The sequence below is a fragment of the Macrobrachium nipponense genome, chromosome 6 (genome assembly GCF_015104395.2).
Source record: "Macrobrachium nipponense isolate FS-2020 chromosome 6, ASM1510439v2, whole genome shotgun sequence".
Lineage (NCBI taxonomy): Eukaryota > Metazoa > Arthropoda > Malacostraca > Decapoda > Palaemonidae > Macrobrachium > Macrobrachium nipponense.
In genome coordinates, this window is record NC_061108.1 from 14155140 (window position 1) to 14176935 (window position 21796).

Genomic DNA, 21796 nt, shown 5'->3' on the forward strand with positions numbered 1-21796 from the left:
TAGTAATAGCTTAGTTTCAATAGAACATTATCATTAATACTTTAAAGAATGGAACTTTATTTTACAAGAAACCTAAGAGACATTGTAAGTTGTTTGATAATAATCTGACAATGACATGCTTGTTTTTTTTTATAATTTATTTTTTATTTATTAATTAAATTTATTTATTTTATATATCTATTTATTTATTATTTATATTTTCTGGGGACACAACAATAAATCCTCTCTAATGTTTCGTTCATCTTCCACGACTGAATTCTATTCAATTTCCTTCTCTTTCCAAGAAGTATTGTTCAAAATAGGTTTCATTTTTTAAATCAGTCTTAGTTCGTGCTTGTGGCTCAAGCAATATTTCATTATTATTCTCGTAGTTTCTTTTTATATGGAAAAATTACTTGATTTTTTATAGTTCTCTTCAATATTTTTTTTTCAATTGGTAACGTTATCTGATTGCCTGATATATAGCTGAGCGTCACCATAGTTTTTAAAATTTCATTATATATATATATATATATATATATCATATATATATATATATATATATATATATATATATATATATATATATATATATGTATGTATGTATATATAAATGTATACATACACACAAATATATAAATATATGATGTATATATACATATATATACATATGCATGTGCGTAAGTATGTGTGTGTATAGTATGTACATTTATATATGTATATATACATACATATCATATACAAATACACATATAAGCGTGTGCATGCAAGTGGATTCCTAGGCCACCATAAAAGATTCACGTCCTACGAACAGTCTCTCTCTCTCTCAATCGTCTCTCTCTCTCTCACTCTCTCTCTCTCTCTCCAGGTGAACCGCGAATACCGAGAGCCGCTGGTGTTGACTTTCTATCTCTATAGTAACGTTCGTTGTAGTTAGCGCTGTCTGTCAGTCTACCCGTTGCCTACGTCAGCAATTGCCTTCGTTCTGGGTTTCAAGGCTAAAAGTGTGATTAGCGAACGTAACGAGAATGAGTAATTTATGTATGTCTGTATGTAAGGATGTCTGCATGTATATATAATGTATTTATATATATATATATATATATATATATATATATATATATATATATAGATGTATGTATGGATATAAATACACACACACACACACACACACATATATATATATATATATATATATATATATATATATATATATATATATATATATATATATATATATATATGGGTATATAACTATTTATTATATATACATATGTGTATGTATGCATATATACGCATATATATATATATATATATATATATATATATATATATATATACATATATATATATATACATGCATATATATAATATAATTATATACATACATACATACATATACATATATATATATATATGCATAATATATATATATATATATATATATATATATATATACTATATATGTGTGTGTGTGTGTGTGTGTTGTGTGTGTGTTTGTGTGTGTGTGATTTGTATGCGATTGTACGAAAATTAAAATTCTTTTTTAATTTCGTGCGAAACGTACAGACAGCCGTAGAATATTATGTACATTAAAGTATATATATATATATATATATATAATATATTATATTTTATATATATTTATATAATATAGTATTATATACTATATATATATATATATATATATATATATATATATTTCATACGCTTACATAGTACGTGCTATGCACTGCAGACGTTCTCTGAGAAGTAATACATTGTATAAACCAGACGAATAATATAATGCTTTATGTATTATGGTTTTGTCTGTGTAAGTATCATTTAAGAAATAGTGAATTCCAAGAGAAAACGTAACAGTTGTCTGTGCCTCAATTATTTGAAATAAAAGATGAATAACATTTCAAAAAGACAAAAGAATTCACATTTTTAAACATGCAAAAGCCTCATGCCCAGCAAGTATACTTATACCCCAGAAACAGTTTCTCGTACCCTAAAATACCACTGTATATACTGTGTATAATATACATATATACGTTTATATATGTTTATGTATACATGTATATTATATAGTGTGCGTGCGTATGTATGTGTGTACGTGTCTCCTACTGTTGTAAATTCACAATATTCATTCAATTTCCTGACCTCTTATTCTAATAAGATCTGAGTCATTCGCCCGTACGTGTTCCATCGATACTGCAGAGCACAAATAACTAAGTAAAGCTCTAATTAATCGCTATGTCATTTACTGTTCTTTTTCTCTCTTGGTCTTCTCTCTTTTACTTATTCAAAACCTTCGTTCACTCCTACTTGTCAAAATTTTTTAGCGATTTTACTTTCGTGAAATATCGATGTGCCATATTTCAGTGCCGCCGGTATTTAAATTGATGAGAGAGAGAGAGAGAGAGAGAGAGAGAGAGAGAGAGAGAGAATTTCACCCTAGTGCACTGAGGAATACCTCATCGAGGCTATCCCATTTGATAGTAAGATGTACTACATAATGACAGGCAATGACTATTCACGTCTATTGTCTTATCTTTCTCTCTCTCTCTCTCTCTCTCTTCACCCTATACCAATGACCACCCTATAACAATGACCATTTAACAACTAGGTATATAATCGTGTATTCATCCCGCTCTTATTTTTAGTTCGTGAATCAAACGCTGATCGTTCAATTGTGAGCTAGACGGACTACGAGAGAGAGAGAGAGAGAGAGAGAGAGAGAGAGAGAGAATGCCCTTGGATGAAATCAGACTATGATATGGATGCCGAGAGACATATTGATCGAGAATTGTGTCTGAAAAATAAATGTTGATACTTGACAGAGAAAGGTCATGTAACTTTTTTTCTTTTAGTAGATGACCCACTCTTGGATAGAGTGCCATTACAAAGGCGTATTGATTTTGCTATAACTCCTTTATCAATTCATCTCCTTATATTAGCACCATGGTCATCTTTTGATCAATGTATACTATCATAAAGTATTTTATATTTTTCGTTGTATCAACGTACGTTCGTTCACCATAGCCTCTCTCTCTCTCTCTCTCTCTCTCTCTCTCTCTCTCTCTCTCTCTCTCTCTCTCTCTTTCTGATGAGTAGGCAAAATTCAGAATTTTCTCACTTTTATAAGTCTTTCATTTACTGTGTTTGCATCATTGCTGTTGCCGTATTGATAGTGCAAAACAGCCAAACTTCCTGCCTGTTAACTCACCCTAAAGTAGCAAGAGAAAAATGTGATTTTTATATTCCGCCTTTATTTAACCAGTGTGAAGGACTAACAGAATATTGGAAGGGAAACGGTTTAACTGGATCAGACGTACACGACAGGCCTGCTTTTCAGAGGTTCGACTACAGGAATCACAATGAAGTGGAATAAGATAAGAATTCCAAAGACTAGCAGTAATAGGGAATTCTGAAATTGCTTATATTCACAGATTGGTTTGGAGTACCTGTGGCAGAAGTGGTTATAAGGGAATTCTTGTGCCAAAAGAGCGGGGTAAAGGTACGATGAGTGGTTGTAGACGAAAAGCTTTCAAATTAATTCATAGAGGTATGAATTGGCCTGATATGCCACTTCAGTAATTACGAGGCGAACCAAATTTACGAACCTTTTACTTGGGAGATATGGCAGTATATAGCAGTTCTAACTAGGACAGTCATTGATAGATCTTTGTATATTTATATTTGTAATGTTTAGCCGTACATTTCTGAAAGTGAAAAACACTGAGGATCGAAAAGTATATGTAGTGTGTCTAAAAAAAACTATAGAATACGGTACGATTAGATAGCCTACCTAGCTAAAACTATAAAATTAAGTTAGTCCTAACACTGGACAATCTTTGTCTCCTTCTGTCTGTATCTCTCCATTCCATCGGGCATGGAATCGATCCGTCAAAGGTAACCTTTTACAATGTTAGGTAAGGTAGTCGTGAGCTTGCTTTTATGTAATACTCTTTTAATCACGGGTCAGATCAAGTATACTTGGTCGATAATCGAATTTGATACCGCTGTTCTACTAACCTTTCAAAGGAATGATTAAGTTCCAGGAATGGGAATTCTCTCTCTCTCTCTCTCTCTCTCTCTCTCTCTCTCTCTCTCTCAATCTCTCATTAATTTAGATTTGCTCACTCCTTTATTTTAATTATAAAAGATTGGCCTCTCTCTCTCCTCTCTCTCTCTCTCGTTCTTCCTCTCATCTCTCCTCCCTCCTTCTCCTCCTCTCTCTCGCTCTCCTCTCTCTCTCTGCTAAACTCTCTTTTTTTTTATCTCTCTCTCTCTCTCTGAAATTTGAAAATGTTAAATGGATTTGTAGGCGACATTCGCAAGACTCATAGTCACAATACCGTCCTCTCGATGAAATATAATGTTAAAAAATTACATTATATATATATATATATATATATATAATATATATATATATATATATATATATATATATAATATATATATTATTATATATATATATATATATATATATATATATATATATATATAATATATATATAATTGGAACGAGTTATGGCCACAGGACGCTACGCTATTCACACCACGACTAAAATTTAATGTAAGCTTAAAATGTAAAATCTAATGGAAGCTCTGCGTAGGAAGCTCTCCAACCGGAAGTGTTCTGCGATATTTGCACAAGTCCGAAGGGAATTGATGACAGTATCTAATCCAACCGATCTTGTCTGTTAGAGTTACACTGTTTACTAGATCTCCTAGCAGCGCGGTTATCTAAGTAATGCTTTGACGTATACATACACGCCTGGGGAGTAGGTTTTGGTAGGTGGTGGTGTAGACTACATGACTAGGGTGAGAAAGGTAGAGACGAGGAGAGGATTGATTGTTTTTATTGATTCCAGACGGCAAACTGAAAAGTCTTCGATGGTAAAAAAACGAAAGGTAAATGAACATGAGAGTCATTCATGAGCTCCTTTTCGGTTTGTTATATTTAGCAATGAGCAGGCAACACTTTTTTTTATTTATTCATTTGACAAGGCATCGTTTCATTAACAGTTTTATCATTTTTGGGGATTTTAAGATATGTTGCGTTCATATGTAGTAATATAGTATATATATATATATATATATATATATATATATATATATATATATATATATATTATATATATGTATATATATATATATATATATATATATATGTAATGTATATATATGTATGTATATATATATGTATGTTATATATAGTATGTATATATATATGTATAATATATATATATATACATATATAATATAGTATATATATAATATATATATATCATATATATATGATTTATGAAAATAGTGTGAATACTTGTTGTTTACGCTTTCCAATGTTGATGTATTTTTCCACAATCAATGAAAAATAATGAAAATTTTGTTATGTTGGAATAATTCCGTTACAGTTGAAGCTCAACCAAAATATATATAATTCAAGACATATGGAGATATCTCTTTTCATTAGGAAGGTTGAACTAAACAATTCTATCAAGTAGGGATAAAGATCCAGGCAGTAAGAATTCATACGACTTTTAAATATCTCCAGATTACTTGGTGCATAAATTATCTCTAATGGATTAGGTGTCTTTGATAATCTACTCATAATCTTTGAAAAGCGGATAAGATATGTGAAGGATTAAACTGGTACGTTAAAATAGCAAAAACCATCACCCTGATATGCAGGGCTCTGTTGTTAAGCAACTCGTAGGCCTGTACCGATGGGGTGTGAGGTTAGGGGGAGGGGGGGGGGATGTTGTGCTCGGCGGTTCTAACGAACCCCTACCCCCCAAAAAAAAATTCTGGAAGTTAATATTTTTTGTGACTATCCTTTTCATTGAACTGTACTTACAAAGTAATCAATAATAATTTTTTTGGGGGGGCAGGTTTTTTTTTTATTATTATTAATTTTGTTATTAAACGTTGACATCATTCATTAGTAGTAGGAAATACAAGAGTGATGATACGAATATGATATATACCTAGTATATATGCAATGACATTTATAGAGCAAAAGGTCCATTTTTGGGAAAACAGACACCCTGACCCCTATTAAAAAGAAAAAAGAAAGAAAAAAAAAACTCTGGGTACGGGCCTGACTCACAAGTATTGAAAAATGATCGAGACAAAAGGCCACAAGAGAAACAGCTATATAGTATGTTCACATCAGCCGTGCATTTGATGTCTAGGCCAGTCCCTTACGACTCTCCTGATTGGCTGTTGATAAGCCAATCACAGGGCTGGAAACTCTGTCTCTCTCGCGAGTTCACATAGGCAGGATATATGTTCCACCTCTCCTGAGGTAAACGTCTTTCAGGAGAGGTGGAGCATACATCCTGCCTAAGTGAACTCTCGAGAGAGACTGATGAGAGTTTCCAGCTCCATATCTATAGGCTTATCAACAGACAATCAGGAGCGTCGTATCCTGATTGGCTGTTGATAAGCCAATGGCAGGGCTGGAAAAAAAGTGATTGGCTTATCAGCAGCCAATCAGGAGCGTCGTAAGGGACGGGTGATGTGAATCCACTATAGACTTACCTCCGGTTTGGGTGACTCCTCAACAACCTCGTCGTCATTATTTTCGGGCTCCGTCGACGGCTGCCGTGGAGGCGCCTGTCTCGGAGGCCGCTGTGGAGGCTGTCGAACCGGAGGCCTCGGCTGCATGGAGCGCTTCTGTGCCGGGGTTCTCCCTGAGTCTACGTCGTCGTTGGTTCTGCGAAGTCCCGGTGGCGGACCACTGCGGGCCGGCGAACCGTTTGCTTGCGGGGAGGGGGAGGGACCTCGGGAGTTGCTGTTGCGGAAGCCGAACCTGCTGCCGTTCATGTGCGATGGCGAAGGCGCTGGCGAGGGGTCCCTGGAGGGGCCTCTGCTGTAGCCTCCGCTGCTGCCGCTGCTGCCGCGACCGTTGTAGTTCTGGTTGGCGTCGAGGAGGGAGGAGGTGGATTTGTGGTGGGCGGGGACGCGCTGTTGCGGCGGGCGTAGGCCTAGTCTGCCGGGGGAACGGGGGTCGTTGTAATTGTTGTTATTTTTCTGCAGCGTTGCGTGGCTCTGCGATCGCTTCATGGCTGACGAGTCTAAGTTCTGGTAAGCTCTGTCCACGCTCACGCCCCTGTTGTTCCTGACGAGCCCTTTGGGCTTCGGAGGTCTCCCGCCGCCACCTCCTGGTCCTCTGACGGGTTCCAGTGGGTAACTCTTGTCCCATCCCACCGGGCTGTGGTTGTATCCGTTAGTCCTCCTCTCCTCGAACAATTTCCTCACCCTTCCTTGTCCGGCTCCTGAGGAGTTGAGGGAGGACAAGGTCGAGGAGAGACTAGACGCTGAGGTCTTCGTCACCCTCTGGATGGTGTTGTTCCTCTCTGCCTCTTGGCGGGCTGCCATCTGAAGCAGCCTTGATTCTTTCTCCACCATCAGCTGCTCCCTCAGTCGTGCCTGGAAGAGATTAAGGAGTGTTAGCGATCACAGAATAACTGAATGTTAGTTAGAGAAAATAATTTCACCCAGGGAAAGTAATGATTCTATGTATTGATTCATGTGCACTACTATCTACAGTACAATTAAACATGCATGCATTCAACCAAACATCCTTACTAGTACCTCCGGGAAAGCTTGTTTTATATAAAAGCAAAATGAAAAAGGCACTGTGACTTTAATGAATAACTGCCAAAAGCGCCTGATCAAACTGTAATGAGTGTAACAATAAAACCACAAATTCAGAACCGAGTCTATTTCATAAACAATTTCATGACATCTCAATTGGAAGACGAGATGCCTTAAAACTCTGTGAATTACATTATATCCCCTGGACCTATGGTTTCATTCAATCACAGGAACAATAGACAGATTATTTGTTTGTTTGTATGGTGTTTTTACGTTGCATGGAACCAGTGGTTATTCAGCAACGGGACCAACGGCTTTACGTAACTTCCGAACCACGTCGAGAGTGAACTTCTATCGCCAGAATATAGACAGATTTAACTGGGACAGACTCAGTGGTTGTTTAAATATTAGGATTTGCCGTCGCGATGCAGTAGGTCTAGGATTTGCATTTTAATGGTACACTTTTCACTGGTTACTGTGAAGCTCATACATTCACCAAGAATTCATATTTGGTGTATTGTCTTCTACTACACTAACATAATAATCGTACTGTTCACGGCAAGGATATCTCTAATTCTTTTAGGTCTGTACCATTCCTTTTCATTTATATTAGAAGCTTATTCTTCGCTAAAACACGTGTCCCCCTAAGAGGTGGGTGGTAGTGCCATCAGTGCACCTCACGTGGTGCACTGTAGACATTAGTAAAGGGTATTTACAGCGCCCTTTCGGCCACTAGCTCCACGCACCAACATTTTAGCCTTTTACTCCACCTTCATTACCCTTCCTTCTTCCAGTCTTGTTTGTCCATCCTCTCAAACTATTACTTCAAAGTGCAACTGTGGGGATTTCCTCCCAGTTCCATCTTCAGAACTTTGTTTTTATCCCAGCTTGTTCATTTATATATCGGTTAGACGTTCTTCTGGCGACTTTTAAGGACTTGTTTTATTTAAACTTGCCAAAAATGTATTCAGTCTTAGCCTAAGTCCTGGTCAATGCATCAGTCTTTGAAACTTGTGGTTTACGAAAAGATTCCTGCTCTCTGACTCACGAGCCTAAATAACTCTCAACGTTTAAGGGTCTACGAAAAGAGTCCTGCTTTTTGAATCCTGAGTCTAAATAACTTTCAACGTTTAAGGGTCTACGAAACGATTCCCGCTTTCTGAATCCTGAGCCTAAATAACTTTCAACGTTTAAAGGTCTACGAAAAGATTTCTGCTTTGTGACTCCTGAACCTAAATAACTTTCAACGTTTAAGGATCTACAAAACGATTCCCGCTTTCTGAATCCCGAGCCTAAATAACTTTCAACGTTTAAAGGTCTACGAAAAGATTCCTGCTTTCTGAATCCTGAACCTAAATAACTTTCAACGTTTAATTATTAAGAGCCTCTTCGTTATTTATGTTTAACAGTGTGGCACACTTCAAATTTTTAATTCCAAAATCTTCCCCAGGTTTACCTCACCATTTTTAATCTCTGGAAGCCTTTCTTCATTGCCTTCATTATTTACAAGGTTTTTGACCTTCCTGATGAAATGGCTAATGATGTCATTGCTTACAACATTTATTAGGCCTAATTAGTGATAAGACACAGCAATGCACTTACGTTGAGAGATAAATTCTAAGACAAGGCTAGCTTGATGGTATACCCAGGGGAAGTTCTTTGTGATAAGTGGATACCAAAACACTTTTCTACTTGTCCGATGCTTCAGGAATTATTATTATTATTATTATTATTATTATAAAAAACACATACAATAACGTGCGGAATATGGCGCTCCTTTCTTTTTCTCTCTCAATTTGGGTTACTTTTCCTACCGTGTCTCTTTGCCAAACTTGTAGCATCATGCTTTTCCAAATGGGATTGCTATAATAATAATAATAATAATAATAATAATAATAATAATAATAATAATAATAAAATAATAATAATAATAATAATAATAATAATAGTATAATAATAATAATAATATTGTTATATTATGATTATCATTACATTAGTATATTATCATTATAGCAACGCCCATAGTTTATAATCAATAATAATAATAATAATAACAATATTATCATTATTATTATTACACCTGACAAATGGCGATACTGAAAATTTGATCTCTTCAACAGCATTATTCTCCTAAACTTAAATGATATTTCTTTTCAAGTCATTAACAAAAATTCCACGAGACAGAAATTCCACGTGAAGACTCCCCATTACCATACGCGTACGCAAACATGAACGCGTATTCCTGAAGGTCGAATTCCATATATATGAAAAAAAAAGTTTGACAGCTTGTCAGGAATGTAAAGAATGAACGTCATCCTTAATCCGAGGTTAATATATTATAGTCAGGATGACATCGAAAACAAGGTCACGGTTGAAGGTCAGGTGAGTAGGCAGGTATACAAGCTCCCGTACGTTCTTCTGCCTCAAAGGGTATTGTCAATTCCATGACCTTCTCGGTTGGTAATGGGAATCGATTCCAGTTGCGTGCAGTCTCGCGCTGCCAGAGGATCATTCGTCGATTGTAATTATGCATTTTATGTCATTCAATTTATGCCATTCATTTTGCTGGTGATTGGCAGCTTACGAGAGAATGTTAGAAATGACAGATGTGAGGTCTCTCTTGGGCGCTTAAGGTGTGATTACGTAGTAACGGACTGAATTTGTCAGGCTGGAGTTCAAGCTACGAGCGTGATCAGAAAGCATTCAATACACCTTAACCTTGGGAAATGTAGGCCCCAGGCCAGACACTGACTTTCGTATTTTCTTTAATTCTCTCTAACCGACGCCGTGAAAATAAATCACTATCGCCAAGCGTCACTTTCCGAGTTATTTTTCAAGAGAGAAAAGAAGAAATTCTTTTCCACGAAAGGGATCGTGGACGCGGAACGGCAATGGAATATAAAATTTAAGCCCAAAGGCCGAGCGCTGGGACCTATGAGGTCATTCAGAACTGAAACGGAAATCAAGAGTCATAACGTTTGAAAGGTTGCAGTATGAAAAGAGAGGATGGGAAATAATTGGAAGAGAATATGAACGGTGGTACTGAAACAACTGCCAGGAATATGAACGGAGGTACAGTAAAAGGAATGAAAGGCGTTACAGCTAAGGGCCGAAGGGACGCTGCAAAGAACCTTAAGTAATGCTTACAGTGGACTGCATGAGGTGCACTGACGGCACTTATAACCCCCAACCAACTATGGGAATGAAAGGTCTTGCATCTCGTATGATAGCTTAACTGGTTATGATAACTTATAACACGTTCATCTTTCATTAGGATTACGATAAATTGCTGACATTTTCACGAATATCAACGAAAACTGATCGAGAAGACGTCATTCACATCGATTTTACGATCCTCATTGATGCCAGTTAATTCTGGAACGAAACGAGATTCAATTCATACTTTATGAGTCTGTCAAAAAAAAAAAAATCGATGGGAAAGCGAGTCATGACACAAAATTATTTTATTCTTTCATTTCGTAGGAAGTGTTTTATGATTTATTGAAAGTCTATAACGGATGGGGTTTGGATGCTGAGGCGATCGAAAAAATACCGATGCTCACAATAGGAATTGCAATTTCCTAGAAGTTGATACAGATTTGTATAAACGATTAACTAGATAACTCTGTTGCAGGAGTGACGAAAATGTCTAGGATGATCAGTTCGTGTTTTGGTATATATAATAATAATAATAATAATAATAATAATAATAATAATAATAATAATAATAATAATAATAATAATAATAATAATAATAATTTGTAACTCTAAATCTCGGTTCATGTTTGATAAACAATTCAATAATAATAATAATAATAATAATAATAATAATAATAGTTAAAAAAATCCTCATAGTAGCACGAGTCTGCAAATGGAGACACAAATCCACAGTTATGTAAATGTACATATATTTAAATTTAAAAAAAGCTGTTTTTAAATTAAAATATATGTACATTTATATCAATGTGGATTTGTTTCTCCATTAATAATAATAATAATAATAATAATAATAATAATAATAATAATAATAATAATAATAATAATAAAAAATTATAATAATAATTTTAACACTATCTAAGATCTCGGTTCATGTTTTGATAAACAACTCAATAATAATAATAATAATAATAATAATATAATAATAATAATAATAATAATAATAATAATAATAATAATAATAATAACAATAATAATAATAATAATAATAACAATAATTTGTAACACTCTAAATCTCGGTTCATGTTTTGATAAACAATTCAATAATAATAATAATAATAATAATAATAATAATAATAATAATAATAATAATAATAATAACAATTTTACACTATCTAAGATCTCGATTCATGTTTTGATAAATAACTCAATAATAATCGTAATAATAATAATAATAATAATAATAATTTTACACTATCTAAGATCTCGATTCATGTTTTGATAAACAACTCAATAATAATAATAATAATAATAATAATAATAATAATAATAATAATAATAATAATAATAATAATAATAATAATAATCTGATAACCATCTCTGGAATTCCTACGCTCCTTCACTTTTTCTCAGAGGACCATTTCTGAGAAAAAAGAAATACTCACTGGGCCATCTGAGCCAGTTTCCCGAAACCCGATCTGGCCTGACCCAACCTTCCACCAGGTCGTGAATTATCTACGAAGCAAGTTTTGTATTTCAGTTTCTGGGAGTCCGCGTCGATAACCTTTTCCGCCGCTATTATATTGGAGGAATTCATTTCTGATTCAGTCAATCATTCACTGAGATTAGTCAGTAAAAATTCGGCAGTATTTGGATATAGCTGGTTCACCTAATTGTTATTAATGATTGGAAGAGAGTTCTCAGTAACTGACAGATCAGCTTTTCGGATACGTTCTGATAAGTACTACATTTCAGTCTCTGAAATATAGTACTTACTTTCTATATTTTGGCGTTTTTATGGTCTCCTTTTATTAGATGGAATTCTGTTGTAACAGAACATTTTTACCAGTCTTTTTTGGGCCCACTATGGAATTCAAACGCCTTTCTATTTATACACATACATATACATATATGGGTATGTATCAAGAAACGCAGACACGCAACCAAACATTCTTTCGAGAATTATTTCATAAATGATACATTTTCTTGTTAACTATTCTCCTCAATTCTGCCTGTTTATAGAAAAGGGAAAACGACAAGACTATCTCCAGGGTTAAAAAAAAAGAATTAAAGTTGATGACTTAATGACGGGAGAATAAACTTTATTGACAGACCCGTGGAGCTTAACGAGTAGCTGGTGCGGTCATTCATGATAAAAAAAAAGGAAAACAAAAAACGTTTAAAACCGTTGCTAAAGCAAAATGGAATTTGCAAGACTATAGATATTTAAAAAAAAAACAATAAATATGTCAGGCTTTAGAGAAATTAAAAAACATTAAATTTACCAGGTTTTAGAGAAATTAAGACAATCAAATTGCCAAGATTTAGAGAATTTAAGAAACAAATATTCAAGACTATAGAAATTAAACAATAATGAATTTGTCAGGCTTTAGAGATATTAAAGACAATAAATTTGCCAGGCTTTACAGATATAATAAAAACGGTAAATATGCCAGGCTTTAGAGAAACTAAAAGCAATACATTTACAAGGCTTCAGAGAAATTTAAAAACAAAATATCGTCCAGGCTTTAGAGAAATGAAATAAAAAAAATTCTCAGGCTTTATAGAAGCTAATAAGCAATAAATTTTCCAGGCTTTAGAGAAATAAAGAAAAAATTTATTTGTCAGGCTTTAGAGATATGAACAAACAATGCATTTGCCAGGCTGGTTTTAGAAAGATAAAAAAAAATTTATAAATTTGCCAGGATTTAGAAAAATAAAAGAATGACTGCCAGGCTTCAGAAGAGTAAAGAAAATATTAATTTGCCAGACTTAGGAGAAATAACAAAAATCAATTTGCCAACTTTAGAGAAATAAAGAAAAAAATAATTTGCCAGGCTTCAGAAAAATTAAAAAATAATTTTCTTGGCTTTAGAAAAATAAAAAATAATAGATTTGTCAGGCTTTAGAGGAATTTAAACAAATTTAAATAGCCTGGCTTCAAAAGAATTAAAATAGATTAATTTGACAGGCTTTAGAGAAATAACAAAGAATAAATTTGCCGGGCTTTGGAAAAATTAAATAATACATTTTCCACGCTTTAGAAACATTTTTAAATATAATACATTTTCCAGGCTTTAGAGAAATTGAAGAACAATAAATTGTCTAGGCTTTAGAGAAATTAACAAACAATGAATTTGTCAGGCTTTAGAGAAATAAAAAAAACAACAAATGCACGTAATTTGTGATCACGGTATATAACCATTTAAATATAACAGAAAATTAATTAATTAAACCTCTCAATTTAAATCATTGGTTTAAAAGGCTGGATTTAATCTCGCGTGAATGGTAAATGGTCTATCCAGAATTTAAGTATAGAGAGTAACTTTACACATAACTTTAATTTGATATACTTTTTTCAAAGCATATCGAATAAATTGTCTTTAAATAAAGACTTATTAAAGTGTCTTAATGCTAAGTATTCACAGCAACCAAGTTCCACATCTTTAATTATAATTGCAAAATGACGCTGATAGACCATAAAACCATAGCATTAGGTGAACGCGTTTATTGAATTGGAGAACTAAATCCACAGCTATGTATGGGTACATATATATCTTAAAACAAATCTCAACGAAGAGTTTTCGGGAATGTACCCGATTCCCTTTTCATTCTCACTGAAAAGGGAAATCTAACAGATTCCAGAAAGCTCTCTGTAGAGATTTATCTGTAGGTATGCGTACCCATACATATCTGTTGGTCTGTTTCTTCAGTTCAAGGGCATTTTTTTTTTTTAAGTTTCCTGAATTGAAAAACGAAAAATTAAAACATTCCACGGCACTAAAATCAAAAGCCTCGTACGTTTGTAAGCAGGCCAACATCCAAATAAAAGATCCGAATCAACGTACCATGACCGTTAACGAACGAGATTCAAAGTTCCTCCGATGCGTCTACAGTTCATGGCGTTTTTAGTCTTTCTGTTCCACCGTTAATTTATTTATTATTCATTATCTATTTACATCTGTTTACACTTCTATTTCAGTATCCGTAATACACGACTTTCTTTAAAGCTTTCATTTACTGAAAGTCTAATACCGGTTTAGGCTGAGAATGGATATACGGCGAATGTCACTAGGGAGTCGGGTAAACTGGTTTGCACTGGTACCGGCAAAGAATTATTATTCAAATAAATATACAGAGATGTTTATATCATATATTTGTTTTATTTGTTTCTGCGGCTACTGTATAACTAGGAAGGGTTTCATTACTGTATAAGCAAAATATACAGGGTGTTCATAAAGTCCCATTACCACTACAAGCAATAAATACTTGTAATGGTACTGGGACTTTATGGCCACCCTGTATATATATATATAATATATATATATATATATATATATATATATATATATATATTATATATACATACATATATATATATATATATATATATATATATATATATATATATAGATAACCCTGTACATATATATAATAAATATATATTAGTTATTATATATATATATATTTAGATAGATAGATAGATAGATAGATAGATAATAGATTAGATAGACAGATATATATATATATATATATATATATATATATATATATATATATATATAATATGTATGTATATATTAGTGTGCGTCCGTGTTGACGCCATTGTAACAATGTCCCAGTGTTAGATTTTATCAGTCTGAAAGGGTATATATGAGGACCAATGTCCCATTCCGTATGCTTGTCAGAAACATAAGTTTTACTTTACATTTAAAAATAGATAAAAGAAAAAACATTAAGCGCATTCCTGGTGGCTTCTCAAATAACTTTATTTAAAAGTTCTTGGTTTTCAGATATTTTCATTTTGGGTAATTTTGTGCGTTGGAACGAAAACTTTGTAGAAGAAGTAATGCTTTCTCCAATTATTCTTTATTTGTGTATAGCCAGCATCCAATACTCTAATATAGAGTCTGTCACATAAGGAGATATTGAAACCCCCAAATACCCAGACTAGTTTTGAGCTAAAGAAAAACCTCGACTTTAACAACGTATTGCTTTAGTCCAATGAGAGATGCTAACGAAACCTTATTGTTTATTGAACACTTTACCCTTTGACTTATTTTCCTAATAATCACAAGTAAAGTGAGACTACAGCATAATTTATAACAAACTTTCAGTCATCCGTCGTGTGTGTAAACGACAACGAAGTGGCATGTCGTATGAGTATCTGTAACCATATGGCTATTTCCTTAATTGCTTGAATATTTTCGGGCACGTAGGGCCATCCGAGGTCACTGGCCGAAGAAAAAATGGACACTCTCCTTGGCGACACTCATGTATGTGGGATTGAACGACCATTGTTCACCTCCCTGGATTTTTCTATTAGACTATTTTAGAACACACACAAAACAATGAATAACCTTTAATGCAAGCAAAAACAAATCTTGTCGGTGACTTTCCTATTTGCACAGGAAGAACGTGCCAGCTACCTCGTAATGCTTCCACGTAATGTTTATGCGGGTATCGGTAAGTATGAATGCATAAGTTATTAGTCAGCAATGGTACATTCCTGCGTTTGGTTCTTTTTCTCTGCCACAGATTTTCCTACATATTCCCTTTCCAAACAAGACATCTCTCGAGTTCCTTAAAATCTGTGTTCATTTCAGACGTTATAATCTCCTAACCTCTCCTGGAATTTCGTACATTTTTAGTGGTGTTCAAAATCACTTAAGAGCATTTATGATTTCAAGTGGGATTTCACAATTCTTACAAATCACAGTGATTTCATAGCATTTATTTATATTCATGAAATTCCATATTTCATTCATTTCTTCTAAAACTCAGACGTTCCCCAGTGCTGCATCAATTTCCATAGGAGACTTGAATTACTTATCGAAGTTTCCAGTATCCTTTGACGTTCTGACATCCTTAGAAGATTCGTTAAATTCGTCATGAATTTCTGAAAAATTACTTTTGAAGAATCATGTGCCTTGATAACGTTTAGCTCACCAATGACATTTCTATATACGTCCTAGAACTGTATAGAAAACGTGAAATCCTTTGTGGTTATATGGAATGATATCATGGTTAAATAATAGTATCTTGGGCGTTATCTGAAACTTGAAAACAATTTCTGCTAATACCTAGAGTCCTTTAACGTCTTAGGCATAACGTTTCAGTTTCTCCTCGGTCCTTCATGCAAGTTCAACCACTCATCCATCACCTAGCTCATAGGGCTTAAAATGGTCAAATGCCTGGGTTCGTCTTCTGATCAGGTGAAAGTTCTTGCAAGGCAAAAGATACTGGAAATCTTTTGATTTTGCCTTATCTATGTCTGAGCATTCTCTCGCTGGCTGAGGCTTACAATACTATTAAGGCTTAATGCAGTATTTGACATTTTGTCGTACTGACGAAGCTTCCACTAGCAATAAGAATATTTTCTAGTGATTTTCAGTCTCTTGCCTATTTGATACCCTTCTTTGATCTTCTTCAGCCACCTTGGTTACGTTTCTTTCCAATTCTGTTTTGGTCTGAAGCTTCCTCGAACCTTGTCCAGTTTTATCTGAAGTTAACAATCTAGTGTTAGACAGCATCCTTAATGGGGAAGACTAATATTTTCCGAAGTCACTGCTTACTAAGATTTAGGGATGCTAGCCAGGAGGCTGGCTACTCTCCTGCAATCTGTGTATGTTGCCTTCCTGTTTATCTGGATTTCGCTGCGTTTAGTGCAGTGGTTCCCAACGTGGGGCGTACAGGGGGTGATTTATTTTTAAGGGGGGGGGGGGGGGGGGGGGGGGGTGCAATCTGAGAATGTTTAAACCAAGATAATGGCCTTTTAGGCTTCCTCCACGTGAATATAAGAATCGTAGTATATATCACCACAGAGAGCATCATGATTTTAGAGATTATGTTGGGGATGGCCTAAAAATGGTTAGGCTACGTGCCTATAGGTTTCTAGGTGCCGGGTAGCTTTGTTATCTTACCAGATTCTGAGTTTGTAGAAAATACCCTGCAGTAGGCTGGGTGCTACGATTCGGAACTTGGGCATATCTTTATTAACCCGGAATCTGGGTAGCACAGAATTGAAGTGTATGGTCTATAATTTTTCCTCCTTGTGTATATTCAGCTGGTCCGCTGGTAGGTACAGTGGTTAGCGTCGTGGAATGCCACTGGATGTCGCGGGTTCGCGTCTCCCCTAAGTCGATGAAAAATCGCTGGCTCTGTATCATGATCAGTTACTGCTGCAGTGTGGGGTCTTTAGCAGTGGGAGGTTGAAACCAACATTCCAGGGACGCTTGAATTTCAAGTCGATGGCCCCTTTGGTGTGCTTGTTCCGTGTGAATAGATTTCATCTACTGAAATAATAACAATAATACTGGGAAATAATTCCGTTTCTTTAAGCAGAGTACTGAAAATCACAATTAGTAACAGGGCCTAAAATATTAAATGGTAAGCCACATCAATTCTAGCTAACATTATATACTTCATTGTATTAATATCTTTTAGTGTAAAAATCTAATGAGGATTATTGTTCGGGCATTCGTTAAGTTCAGCTTTTTATCAATAATAAAGTTCAGAAAGAAATCCGCCCCTGCTCCCCGCCTCCCCCCACCAACCCCAACCCTCACATACCCGCGGGCCGGCCTTTTAGTGCTGAAGATTTCGATATTCAACTGTCTGAATATAATCGTGTACTTTAAAGAAACACCATTCTAAGCTGGTCTGAATTTTCCTTTTGTATAAACATCTAAAATCTCGATTTATCCACTGCCTTAGTTTTGACCAAAACCCCACTTTAAATTTTACTCTAGAGTCTAGACCTATAGCTAAGCATGTCTCTATGCAACACAGCATTCCGCTTCCTCTCATGTGCACATAATAAGCTTTGGCTGATTTATCAGCTCTGATGCATTGCATCGGAGACCACAGTTCAATAGCGGCGGGACTGTTGACCTCTTAAAGAAAATATGCAACGCGTCGTATGCAGTCTACAAGTGAGACGATTTTTTTCCCCCTATTGATTGAGCTTATCGTGTCACCTAATACAATAACGCAATGTTTATGTACGTAAATAATGCTATATGTCGTGTTTTTAACCCTGAAGTTACACCTCATTTGCTTCTTTGCTCTTTTTTTAAATCTTTTTTTATTAAACTATTGATCTATTGACGGACTAAATCCGGAGATTCGTAAACCATTTGAAATTCGAGTTTTTTTTTTTTTAAGTTGGTATTGACTGATATTTAGTGCAAGGATTTTTTGAAAGCTTTTTTTTTAAGCCCACATTAAATCTCCCTGAATATCCTTTCGAGTAAAGAGATCTATAATGTATGCATCATTATGAGTTGTGCTATGAGAATCAACTATGTCACATATCTTTTTTTCTTTCTTTCTTTTTTTTGCTTGTTCATTGCAATTAAATATGTTCTACGTAACGAACAATTCTCACAACTCCAGTTCAAAACATGTGATGATGGATAGCCTTCATATCATTTCAAATTTGGTTTCATCTATTTCGGTGGATAAAATATTAAAAATATTAGGCGGTCGATAAATTTAGGAGCCCATTACAAAGGGCCGTTGTATTTACATTTTTAAAATAGAGATTATTGTAAAATTCATAAGGATATTTGTGCCATTTCCATCGATTCGCCTCCTGTTTCACTCAGCACTTTTGAAAGTTTAGGGATAGACTCATTGGGGCGTTTCATTCTCACTCCTGGCATTTTCATGAATGAGTCACCCTTTTTTCCAAGAAAGTCCACACATTCGATTTGTCTGCTAACCAACCGATGAAAATTTCTTTCACTTGTCTGAACGAAAAACCAATAAAAAAAACCGTTAAGAGTATTAAATGCATTCTTAAGCACACCAACAATGAAACGCACTCAGCAGTGATTGCATGGAACCTTTTCTCATCAATGCTACGAAGATGAAAAAAAAAGAAGGCTAAAATTCACTGAATAATGGAAGCTCTCAGTGCACTGACTATCCCGTTTTACACAGCCAAGAAACGAACATATATAACACATCTTACTTTTAACATGTCGATATCGAGAACACAGGCAAGACCATCTCGAATCACTATAGTTTACATAATGAACCAACCAAAACAGACACTCGAGTATTCACTTTTAAGGAATGAACAACGAACAGTTGTTGCTTCTGGAAATCTTGATCGGGTCTTCCACAGTCCTGTCTCCCACTCCACACAGCTACTGATATCTTCCCGTTCCGTTATACCTTCGTCAGTTCTCCAAGGTTGGCGTCTTGGAGTTGTGTTGTTACTGTTGCTGTAGTGATGCTAAGGGCAGACGGACGCACCTAAACGCAACCTTAGACCGACGGTAACATACACAAAATGCACAGACACATGGACCTGTGGACGGTGGAGGCCTGTCTTTCACTGAACTCCGTTTGGTTTCATTTATCATCGTACAGTTTTCGATGTCAGTGCATTGATTTGTGAGCCAATTAGATTTATTGAATAAATTATCACATACAAATTTTGACAATGTCCATTTAATGACGTTCATTTTGTACTGGATAAATGAATTTCACGATAGAAATTATGGAAGAAATGGTCTTTTTGATCGTTTATTTTCGCAACTTCTTCGCTCACCGGCTTGATGCGTGCGCACCACCTGTCTCTTTGTTTTTAAAGTTTCCATGGCAACGCGAGCGGCATTCCAGTGACATACTTGACTATATCTGTCATCGTATGAATTTAAATGAATGAGCTCTTAAATAGTTATTTTTACCCAGAAAAGACGACTCGAAATATACCAGTCTGTACGCAAAGTTAGCGGTTTGCTTCAAACTAAACCAGATTGAGTTCAAACAACTGTGAAACGTTGTTTGAGAACTTGAATTTGATGTGACATGAGTCTAATGATAGTCTGAACCCAAAAACTGACTTTATTATACTTCAGTGTATTATTTATCATTTGAGTTCCATATGAATAGTGGAATATAGCCACATAATTAAGGTAATCGTTGAGACACTGACTGGAAGCATCCATAAAATCTATGCTACAGTTGGAAAATCGATTGGAATCACTCATACCCCTTCATTTAGAAATTATTACATAGTGCGGGACACTTCCGTTTATTTATTTATTTTTTAAGCTGTTGTTTTTACCAAGTGTTTAAATATGAAGCTGGTGCGCTTTTTACATCGTTTAGAATTTGTGCAGTGTTTCATTTCATTAAAAAAAAAGTCAATAACTTCATACCTAGTCACAGACACCCACGCAACTAGTGGCGATAAACGCTCTGCTCTCTCTCTCTCTCTCTCTCTCTCTCTCTCTCTCTCTCTATTGAATAATCCGTTCCGGAAACTTTACTAAACTTTTTGTCATCTCGTGAGGTGAAAAAATATCGACCTCGTAAACGACAGACGACCCGCGGAAAATATTCTTGTTTCATCGCATTTACCGGATATATCTGCTTCTATCAACTTTGACTCGAGAATAAGGAGTAGATAAATTAAAAATGAACAGTGGGAAATTTAAAAGTTCCATTCCAGTTTCCATGACTGCATTTGTTTCGTGAAACTCTTCAACGTTTTTTTTTTTTTTTTTTTTTTCTTAACACTTCAGTTCATAGGTATTGCGACAGATTGTTACGACCTTGAAGTGTTTGTTCTTTGTCAAGCATCGTTTGTTATCACGATATATTTACTGAACTCTCCCCCTTCTACGGTGTAGACCTACTCCGTATATATTTAATTTTGAGACTAAGCTTAATTCGCAAATCAAGTATACTCATATTCACTACGTGAATATTTATATACACATGCCTCTATTTCACGAGAGAGAGAGAGAGAGAGAGAGAGAGAGAGAGAGAGAGAGAGAGAGAGAGAGAGAGAGAGAGAGAGAGAGAGGTTATATTTCAAGAATATCAATAGTAGGTAAATTTACTTTATTAATGGAAGGTTCAGAAGAGTCCGTAAGAAAACAAATAGAAGGGAAAAAATATAAAATCAATTGAAGAATCTCCTATTTCTCTCTCTCTCTCTCTTTTTGAATTCACGCTGTCCGATTTGGAAATAGTATGATAAAAAGATCATCTTTAGATCCCGAAAGCATTTTTCCCCATTTATTCCGTGCATTTAAATAAACCTGTC

At 34.9% G+C, this 21796-nt stretch overlaps 1 protein-coding gene across 4 annotated transcripts in view; it reads right to left on the reverse strand.

Annotated features, from left to right (window-relative positions):
* Positions 1–21796, reverse strand: part of LOC135216388 (serine/arginine repetitive matrix protein 1-like) — a 168938-nt gene that overhangs the window by 23198 nt on the left and 123944 nt on the right. For 3 of the 4 annotated variants that reach the window (XM_064251663.1, XM_064251661.1, XM_064251660.1), the window contains one exon: positions 6514–7404. In XM_064251663.1, coding sequence (XP_064107733.1) covers positions 6514–7404 — 891 coding nt within the window. Of the gene's footprint in view, positions 1–6513; positions 7405–19705; positions 19730–21796 lie in introns of those variants that run through there. The other variant, XM_064251664.1, reaches the window with a different exon arrangement.